Source organism: Gekko japonicus, unplaced genomic scaffold (assembly GCF_001447785.1).
Source record: "Gekko japonicus isolate JY-2015 unplaced genomic scaffold, Gekko_japonicus_V1.1 scaffold5, whole genome shotgun sequence".
Classification (NCBI taxonomy): Eukaryota; Metazoa; Chordata; class Lepidosauria; order Squamata; family Gekkonidae; genus Gekko; species Gekko japonicus.
Window position 1 is genome coordinate 1,621,875 of NW_015168652.1, and position 10,696 is coordinate 1,632,570.

The 10,696-nt window shown below is 46.2% G+C and overlaps 1 protein-coding gene across 1 annotated transcript in view; it reads left to right on the top strand.

Annotated features, from left to right (window-relative positions):
* RELN (reelin) overlaps nucleotides 1-10,696 on the top strand; it is a 585,476-nt gene that overhangs the window by 261,183 nt on the left and 313,597 nt on the right. The window contains exon 7 of the mRNA XM_015415052.1: nucleotides 2,965-3,061. Within this exon, the coding sequence (XP_015270538.1) occupies nucleotides 2,965-3,061 (97 nt within the window). The remainder of the gene's footprint in view (nucleotides 1-2,964; nucleotides 3,062-10,696) is intronic.

Consider the following 10,696-nt stretch of genomic DNA (forward strand, 5'->3'; position numbering starts at 1 on the left):
GGTGCCAGCCTGTCCTGCCTCCTCGGCGCCCTCGCCGGCCCCGGGCCCCTTGGCTCCCCGGGCCCCCGAGACCGAACCCATCGCCACCCCGGAGCCCCACCGCTCAACGCGCCCCAAGAAGCCACCCGCCTACCTGAAGGACTTCGTCTGTGGGTGCCTTCTGAACCAAGGGGGGAGGGGTGTAATGTATTCAGCCTGACATGCCCGGACTTGCCCGGGCTGGCCAGGCACATTTACTCTGTAGCTTCAGTCTCTAGACAAAGGATCCGAAGGATCCTAGCTGGCCCAATCAACGGGGCTAGCTTCCCAGCCGGGAGACCAATGGTCGCCCGGTTACTGTAAATAGCCTATCGGGAGTAGGGGGTGTGTTTAGGGTTTGGTGGCGGGTTTTTCTGAACAGATATAAACCAGCCTGCGAGCTGGTCCCTTGTCTTTTGTTCCTGACTAAATAAAGGTATGCTTAGCTGCAATCACTCTCCGTCTGCATACTTTTCAGCCATGTAGCAGGAAACCAGCAGTGATGTTCTCATTCAGGTTAAAGTGAGTTGAAAATATGTACTGTCCTTGCACATGAGGGGTGCTGCAAGTACAGACTATGTATCTGTTGATCTGTCCTTGTGAAATAGTCCTTAGAATGCAGGGCTTTCTAAACATGGACCATGCAGTCTGTGTGTACAGTGTCTGGCATATACGTACTCCATGAGAAAGAACAAAATACTAGCAACAGAACTGAGGAAAAATGAGTTTGAGTAACAAACTGCTATTAGAATAACAATAAATGAAAGGCTGCAAATCTGTCTGTCCTCGAAGAACAGAACTTGCTGTTAATAAAAAATTGCTACTGGGAGGCTTCTTCTTAAACCATGTTAGGAAGGGCTAGAAGACAGCCTTGTTTCAAAGAACTTTTACTTAATAGTTCATTTTTCTGGTTTTGATGGATTGGTTCATTTGTTGATTTGTTTTGATTTAGTGATTTGAAAATTAATTTTAATTTGCTGTTATATATTACTGTTTTTTCTGTACATTACTTTGGAATATTTTTGTGACTTGCAGTTTAGAAATATTTCAATAAATGGTTCATAATAGATTTTAACAGAGAGTGGAAAGGAATGGCAAAGGGGGCAAGGCCTAAGAATACTTTTCTGAGAGTAAGCTGCACTGAAAAAAATAAGATTTATTTCTGAGTAGACCTGAGGCTTGTTTTGCAGGATTTTTTAAAAAATGCTTTTCTTATTAAAAAGTTTTAAAAATTGCTTAGAGTTTATCATGTTCAATCACCTCTTAATCTGCTTGAAAGTGTCATGCTTTTAAAAAGTTTTTTTTCATGTCCGCTGCTCAGTGCAAACACAGGGGTTTTCCACATGGGCTTTTTCCATGGATACTGGCCCCATACGGCTTTGGTTTATCCCCCAATTTCTACATGCATTTTTGTGCCATTAGTTGCTGCTGTTGCTGCTGCTGCTGCTGCTTCTTCTGTTTTTACTCATTTTTTCCTGGTTCTTTTTAAACCACTTTTACCGCAATCTTTTCCTGGAAGCCAATTCTGAGTGAGCTTTTTCCTCATGTGTAATGTTTCTATTGGTTTTTCTTTGTCTTACCCACCTCCATCCCACTTTTCTATGATTAGACTCCTTCTGCTCCACCAAGACAAGTAATTTTAGTTTTGATTTTTTTTTAAAAGGCACTAAAATAGCAATGTATCAATATAGTGTTATAACAATAGTTAAAGCAGGTTCTCTTTCTTAAAAAAGTAAGTCTCTAGCTTTTCCCCTCACTGAGTTATAAGAAAAAAGGCATATCTCTTAGGGGTATTTTTTAGGGAAAGGGTGCTGTGATTCCACTAATGACACCACTGATGATGATACATCTTCCCTTGAAAATCCTCGTTATTGAAGGCATGTGCAGAAGAAAACAAACTGACTCCACAACTGAGAGAATTCAGAGGGAGGGCAGATGTGCAGAAAAACCATGCCCAAACTGATTCCAGTGCTTGTGAAGAATCAGGAGTAAGCTGAGCATGTGGAAGAGCCCTCTAGTACATGTTAAAACTTCCCTTTCAAAAGAGAGCCTGAGGGCCTCGCTTAGCTGAACTGCATAAACGGTGAATTTGTGTTATTTTGACAACATGACTGTGCTATATTTGGAGTGAAATGGTAAGAAAATAAAACAGATTGACAATGGGTGATTTTGCTGTTCTTTTATCATCAGCCTTTGATATTAGTACTCCGTTAGCTACTTTATTCCTACTTAACAGATATATTTACAGTATATATGTGTGTGTTTTGTTTTTCAAGTGTTCCTGAATGTAATACAATCCAGTTGAAACTGAGAATCTTGCTTATTGCCTAGCTGTTGTATTTGGAAATTCTGACTATGGAGGGAATTAAGAAAACTCTTTTCATTTCTTTTAAACCTACTGAGGTCCTGGTCACACGGGCTGGAAAATGCGGGGAGGGAAGCGTGGCTGTTTGCTCCGGAGCAAAGTAACGCACGGCAGCCTGATCACACGTCCCGTCGAGGTCCCGTGGTTAGGCCGTTAGGTGCTGATCACACAGCTATCCTGCAGCGCAGCAAAGAAGCGGCGCAGCGCGATCACACTGGCAATCGCTAGGTGCCGCTTCCGTGGCAAACGGGATTTTTTTTCTCACCGAAAATTGTGCGTGCGCATGATCATTTGTGTGCATCCTGTGGAGACTTAAAAAAAAAATTCATCCGTGTCTTTAGTGCAGCAACTTCTCTGTGTGAATGGAACCTGAGTTATGTAAAGATTTGTGTGTTGCTGAAAAACACAAGACTTGTGAGCTAAACAAAATTATTGTTCCCAAGTTCTTCCAAGCATTCTTTCTAGTTAGGATGGTGGTTTGCTCACTTCAGTTTGGGGACTCTGAAACAGATTCTTATTTGCAAAAGTCAATATTATCAAGGCTCTAATTTATTGTTTGACTGCATTCTGTTTTCTTGAAGGTTTGAATGTCGTAATTGTGAGGTTGGAGACCAGTGTGGGGTAATTATGCATGGCAAAGCTGTCACTTTCTGCGAGCCATATGGGCCAAGAGAATTGGTAAGTGACTGGTAATTCAACTGATTTGGGGAGCTTCACATTTTGAATTCAGAGCCTGTCTGGGTGTCTCACCTGTCATTTTTAACCTACCAGCTTTGGGGTTCTGCTTCTTCCCCCTTAGTGTTGTTGCTTCCTCCCAAATGGCTAAGTAAATGTACTTTCCCCAAAAATAATTGCCCCCTTTTTCCATTCCAAGCCATTCTTTCAATTATATACCTTTAAAAATTACTGCCTTGCACATTCTTCTTACGTTTTGTTGTTTGCTTCAGCCCTCCAGCCAAGACAAGTACGCAAAGTATAGTTAATCATTTAAGGCTATGACTGTTCCACAGCAAAGGCATTTTCACAGAACTAATGACCAGTGGCATGATGTGATGCTTCAAAGAAACAGGGTGTTGTTTAGTGGTTACCCAGCACCAGCATTGTGTCAGAGTCCCACAGGAATCAGTCTCAACAATGTTCCTTCAGAAAGATCAAGTTTATTGAAAACAGTAAAGGCAGGTCATCTGTGCATACATTCTGTGTTAGAGCTAACCCAACTGGCAGGAGAGGGGAAGGTATACTGTGCTCAAAGGGGGACCCCCTGATGGAGCTGAGCCAATCAGAGGTGCAAGCCTTGTGCACCAAAAATAACGGGAGCGTGTTCCCAGGCAGAGCGAAGAGCATGAAGTACCTAGGTCAGGCTATTAGATAAGACACAGCAGAAGAAGTGAACGCTAACATTCCAGAACCTGAAGATGCTCACCGAGCGACCTCCTTTCCCCCCCCCCCATACAATGGCAGCGTAGCTGACATTCTGCCCCTCTGAAGGCCTCCCCCAACCCGGCTTATCAGGATACATAGCATGAAAGGCATGTAACAGTTTAGGAGCACGAACATGGCATTCATTATGCCATTATTCAACATGGCATTAATTATGCGAAGGGTCAATGTCCCTCCACTGCACTAATTAGAAAAGCCGGCCTCGCTTGAGCTTCAAGTCCAAAATTTGTGCCACTTCATGGTGTGGTTCACCATTCACCATCAGAAGAGGTGTGGCTGGAGGACGAGGTCTTCAGGCATTAGGTCCAGGGTCCCACTTCAGAAGACTGAAATGAAAAAACAGGATGTAGCCTTTAAACGTTTTTGGCAATTCCAGTTCAACAGTCACATCATTAATTTTACGTAACACCTTAAAGTGTCCCACGTATTTCCAGCCCAGCTACTGGCTGGGTTGGAGTCCTCTCAAGTTTTTGGTGGACAAATACACAGAATCACTTGGCTGAATGTCCCACCCAGGTGCCCTCTTTTTGTCAGCCTGAGCTTTATAGTCCGCCTTAATTTTCTCAAGATAGTAGGCCAGTGTTCTTTAAGTCTCTGCCACTAGGTCTGCAGGTCTCCCAGGGGAAGATTGGGGGTCCCCGCCATGTGGAGTGGGGCTCCTTCATAGCCATACACTGCTTTGAAGGGAGACAAACCAGTAGACGAATGGATAGCATTATTATAACTGTATTCCGCATAAGGCAGCAACTCAGCCCAAATATCTTGTTGGTAATTAGTAAAGCATCTGAGGAATTGTTCCACCACTTGATTAACCCGTTTGGTCTTGCCATCAGTCTCTCGGTGGTAGCTACTACTAAGGCCTTGCTCAGTGCCCAGCACCTGCATAAGCTCCTTCAAGAATTTGGCAACAAATTGGCTTCCACGGTCCGATATTATTTTAACTGGCATGGAATGCAGTCTTATCACATGTTGCATGAACATCCTAGCCAGGGTTTTTGCGGTGGGTAACTGTTTGAAAGGGATAAAATGTGCCTGCTTGGAAAACAAGTCCACTATCACACAGATCACCGTTTTTCCTCGGCTAGGAGGCAAGTCTGTAATAAAATCCATAGAAATCACATCCCAGGGTCGGCTAGGAGTCTCTAGTGGGCAGAGCAGCCCCGGGGGCTTACCGGGGCGCCTCTTACTCATCAGACAGGTTTGGCACGACTCGACATACTGTGAAATGTCTCCCCACAGATGAGGCCACCAAAACTGGCATTGCAACAGGTGCAAAGTTTTCAAGAAACCAAAAGGTCCAGCCATCTTTGATTCATGGCCAAAGTGCATCACTTCCCCGTGGAGGGTGTTTGGGACAAACAGTTTGGGGGCCCGGTACCAGCACCCATTAGGTACCAGCACCTACTGAGCATTTTCATCTGATGTGCTACTAAGTTTGCCAACTGTGACTTGGGAAATTCCTGGAGATTTGGGGGGCAGTGCCTAGGGAGGGCAGAGGTTGGGAAGGGTAGGGAGCTCAGTATAAGCATGGTGCTATAGAGTTCACCCTCTGAAGCTGCCATTTCTTCTAGAGAAACTGTTTTTTATAGTCTGGAGATCAGTTGTAATTCTTGGAGAACTCCACATCCAACCTTGGGCTTGGTAACCATACGTGCTACCAACCCACAGTTGGCTGAGTGGGTTTGCATCTTTTGAATATGATACAGCCCAGCTGGATCTGACCAAATATGACCTGGTCCAGAACACTGTATGTTTTTGACTGGCCAGATGCCTGTAGGAAGCTCTCAAGTGAGCATGGTGGAGACAGTTATTCCCTGTTGTTTGTCCCTGGGGTATGGTGGTCAGGTTACAGTTACATCCTTTAACACTGCTGTTTACAGCCCCCCCCCCCCACACACACACCTGGTAACTTCTGCTTAGAAAGGACCTTCTAGTGGAGTCTAGTTCATGAAAGCTTATGCAACAAGACTCTAATTTATGTTACTAGTGTTATGTGTTGTCTATACTTCCTTTTGTTTGTCCTAAACTTACCAGTAGTCAGCTTCCTTAGATGTCTCTTAGTTGTAGGCTATATTTCAGATGTAATGACTAACCACTGTATGAAATGCTTGGGAAATCCACCTTCCTTTTGGAAGAAAAAAGACAATATGTGAATGATTAGAAAAGGATAAGCCACAAGAAAGGGAGAGTAATTGTCCCTCACTCAAAATACTATGCATTACTTCTGCTTTGCTATTACTCTGATTTGCTATTATGTGCAAATCACAAACTCTTACGTGTTTATTTAGAAAATGTATAGGGTGCTTCTCTAGAGGCATGCCTGAGGTGACTCACAAGGTAACCAGAAAAGAGTACAGACCATTGTTTCACTTCCAAACATAACAACAGACTGTGGTGTTTTGAGAAATGGGAACTCCTTAATCACTGAGTCTTGTGTGAGTCCAAGACAAAGAGGGAAAGGGGACATAGGAGTTGGAGAATCCCCCTGTCCTATCCACCTTGGTTTGTCATTATGTCTGAAACATGCCATAAGTGTTCTGCATGAAAACAAGTAAATTTCACACCATTGTGCATTCTCTTATTGCTTTCCCTCCCTTAAATATCTTCATTTATCTGATTTAATCACTATCCTCATTTGTCCCCCCCCCCCCCGCTTTTGGCTAAACAACACTATCATAACATAGAGAACAGCTGGTCTGATGCTCCCTTCAGTGCTGGAAGTGTGCTTGTGGGCCTTTTATCACAGGATCAAAGATACAGGAGTGTATAGAAACAGAAATACTGAAAGTGGAGAAAAATATAATTTTTTTAAATGTCTGGAGAATTCTCAAAGTTCTGCTTTTAATTTACCTGTAGTGAAATAATGTTTTATGAGCCACTGTCATACCTTAGGGTACTAGCTGTGAAACTTTTTGTGTTAAAGTTGTTAACCCATCCATTAACTATGCATAATTAAAATTAAAGACACAACTATTGAAAGAGGATTTAATTCTCCTAAAGTGCCAGACTGTTAATTATTTCTGTCACATAATTCTGGATGAATAAGTCTTCCATGTTAATAGAGATGTATTATTGATGGAGACAGGGAGTAGTGATACATTAAAAGTTCTTTTTTCCAAAACAGAACTAGTGCGATAGTATTCATTGGATACTCGTTAGGATAATTAGTTGCCTTAAATTATATTTACATTAAAATATATTCACTCATGAAATCTCATCATTCTTCGTGGATTGGATGGCAGTCCAGTCTACTTTGGTTGTGTTTAGCCATGGAGGGGGGCATAATACAGTGACAGAGCTCATGATTTGCTTGTAGGAATTCCTTGATTCAATCATGGCACTGCTTGTTAAAGAATACCAAGACTGGGAAAGACCTGCCAGAGACCTTGGAGAGCCACTGCCAGCAAGAGTAAATTCATAATCCCCAAACTGTGCACCAGTACAGTGTCAGAATTTTCCTCCTGGCCAGATTTTTCGGGGTTTAAGATGTGGAGGTTCATTTCATGGTTTGTGGGGCCACACAAACCATAAACCTTCACATTTACCTAACCAGTTTGTTTCATGAGGTTCATTATTGGCAGAACAGCCCTCCTATGGACTAGAGATGCCAAACTTGCAGCAAGTCTCAAGCGGCCTCTCCAGTCTGCACCAAAGCTCTACCCACCCCACCTCTGGCTGCAGCCGGTCTCCCTCCCCTTGTTCCAAGTTGAAACGAAGATCTCCCCCCACAAATTGTTGCCTGGCAGCCAGTGTTCCCTCTAAGCTGAGTTAGTGTGAGCTAGCTCACAGTTTTTTAGCCTCTGGCTCACCCATTTTTGTCTTGGCTCAGGAAGGAGGGCTCCAGAGCAAACTAATTTATACAGTAGCCGAATCGCTCGCTCACAACTTTAATATCAGTAGCTCACAAAGTAGAATTTTTGCTCACAAGACTCCACAGCTCAGAGGGAACATTGCCGGCAGCCCACTGGCCCTTTCCCTGCCATTTCCCCTCTGATTGGGGCACTTGCACTCACAATTTCTTTTCCCTCCTTTTGTGCTTTGGACTCTAGGATCCCCAACTTCTGTGCCTCTGAGCACCCCCCCCCCCGGCTTGGCATTATCAGCAGACCTTGCTCTGCTTGTCCCTCATCTTGGTTTTCCATCTTTCCACACACACCCATGCACTAGGCGGTCCCCCCCCTTTGCACTCTGAGTGATAACCCCCCTGGCTTGGCATTATCGTCAGACCTCCCTGGGATGCCCCTGTACATGCCCCCCGTAGAGCAAAATGGGAGCTCTCTTATTGGTGACCAGTGCTGCCTGTCAAGCTTTGGAGGGCCACTATTGATGTCTCAGGGCTGCAGAAGTCCATCCTCACTCCGTTGCTCTGACAATCAGTTGATTATCACCAGCATGACTGCCACATGAACTGTCGACACGAACCTCCATAAAAACTATGGAGGCTTGTGGGAGGTTCATTGCAGGCATGATCTCATGACCCTCAGCTCACAAACCATGAATTAGGCTATTTTCATGAGAAATTTAGAGTCATTATGAGGTTCGTGCCCATCTCTACTGGAGACTCTGGTCCAGTGGTAGCAAAATCTGTCAGGTGTTTTTCTAGAATTAGCATTTCCCAGTATATTATTCTGTTTGATCTTTGTAGCATTTATCTCCCACTTTCCCCCCCATCTTGACTTGCATCCTCTTGTCCATGGCTAACAAAGTCTGATGATGTATGAACAGAATCGCCTGTATTCTCTCTAGGAGTAGTAGTTTTCAGCAGAGGTATATAGTTACCTTGGAAATTTGTCGAACTGAAAGGGAGGATATATATTTTTTAAAAAGAAATCGTGTCCAAACAGGCCCGTAGTTAATGCAGGGCCCATGGCCCCCCCCCCGTGGTTTTTGTGGGCCCCCGCCCCCAATCCTCAGTTCCACCTCTCTCTGCTGGCCCCCTCAACCCTGATCGATCTTCTCCCCCCCCAGCTCTAGACAGCTGGACTCAAGGCGAAGACAGCCCAAGTGAGCAAGCGGGTGGTGGGGTTTGGCCCTGGGTCGGAGGGAGGCCAGCCGTGCCACCCCCATGAGGAAGGCCAGATGACCCGAGGTGGTGGAGGCTGCGGGGGGGGGCACTGAGCACTACTCCCGGCAGGGGGGGACAAGACTCAGGTGGGCTGGCGCAGCAGGATGCGACTGGGTGGTGAGGGGCAGGCGGGGAAAGAGGCCAGCAACAACCGGCCTCCAGACGCAGCGTGGGAGGCTTCCTTTGTGTCCTACCTTCCATGCATTCCCAGCAGGCGGAAGGGAGGCTGGCTCAGTGTGGGGGGCAGGCAGGGGGGTTGGAATGGTCGAGGGCTGGTTGGGAAAACAGAAACAGGAGGATGGTGGGTGTCATAGAATACCTCCAGAATCCAGGAGGGATTCTTTTAGGAGCAACAATGGGAGGAGCCACTGGCTGGAGGCACCGGGCCATTCCTGTCCCGTCTGGGTAATGAACAGGCCATGCATGGCTGGGTAGGAGGGGACAGCGAACCGCTCATCCTGTGCACCTCTTCCTCCTCCCAACCTCTCCATGCCCCCCTCCCTGGGCCACGATGCAGGCTGGGTGAGCTGAGACCACAAGCACAGTCTCGAGGGCACCGCCGCTGCCCCCTCCTCCCCAGCCTTAGACTCCCTCGCCTGCCTCAGCCAACAAGGGAGCAGCACAAGCCGGGTCGCATTCCTTTACTCAAGCCACTAAGCAGCGCCTTGCTTCTTCTCCCCCGCCCCGGGTTAGCTGCTGGCCCCCCTTTGGCCCCCTCCCCCCAAAATCCCTAGCTACGGGGCTGTGTCCAAATGTGCTGCTTCTCTTCTCTATCCTCATGCCATGTAGGGGGGTTCGCAGAATCTGAAGTCTTGACATCAGGAGATGTCTTGCTGGAATTTGCCACCCCTTACCTATCTTCTCTGAGCCAGGAAGACTTCCAGAATTTGCTGCCTCTTTCCTTAGCCTCAGGTGGTCTAGAGGAAACAAATCTGAGCTAGACATTCAGGGTGACTGCCACTGCCAAATTTTGATCCCCATTGAATAGGGAAGATACTTCTGAAGCCTTTTCCTCATATTTGTGTTAAGTCCGTGCTTAACAAAATAGTCAGAGAGTGATTTCAGAAAACTCAGGTTTATTCAGCTCTTCAATCGACTTCTTCTGACACGGTACAACTCCTCATAGCCCGAACTCAGCTTCCATTGCAGCTGGTTCGGTATTTATACATTCCGGGCTAATGTAGCCACACCTACTGTACATTAACCAACCTATCAGGTTGTGTGCATGAATGACCAATCATAAGCGGTCCCGCTTACATACATTCAAATCTGATTGGCCACAATGCTTTTCGGCGCGAATCCCTGCCGAAGCTTGAAGCTTTGCATGGCTTCTCTATGGGAGGATTCACATACCTCCTCATGCATTCAGGGCAGCATCTGAATACATTACAATTCCCTCCCCCCTAAGCAAAAACAACTACGAACAATCATAATCGCTCAGGTAGGAAGGTGCACGTCTCGTTCTCTGAGACCGTCTTGGTGGACTCGGCTCAGGGCTAGATTCCGTCAGTGGCACTTCGGTTGGCTCTGGGACCTCAGAGCCAGGAACACTTCCATCCGTTACACTTAGTTCGAGAGGAGGGGTCTGCCCAGCCTCGGGAACAGTGCTGATGCCCTCAGGCCCGTCAGCACTCGCCTCCAGGGGAGGTCTCGGAAGGTCCTCGGGGTCTATCGACTCAGTTGGCAACGCGTTGGGTCGGTCAGTTGCCCACCGTTGCCTCAACTGGTCTATGTGCCTACGCCACTTGCGACCATCAGCAAGTCGTACCACATACATTCTGGACCCAACAGTTTCAACAATAGTGGCT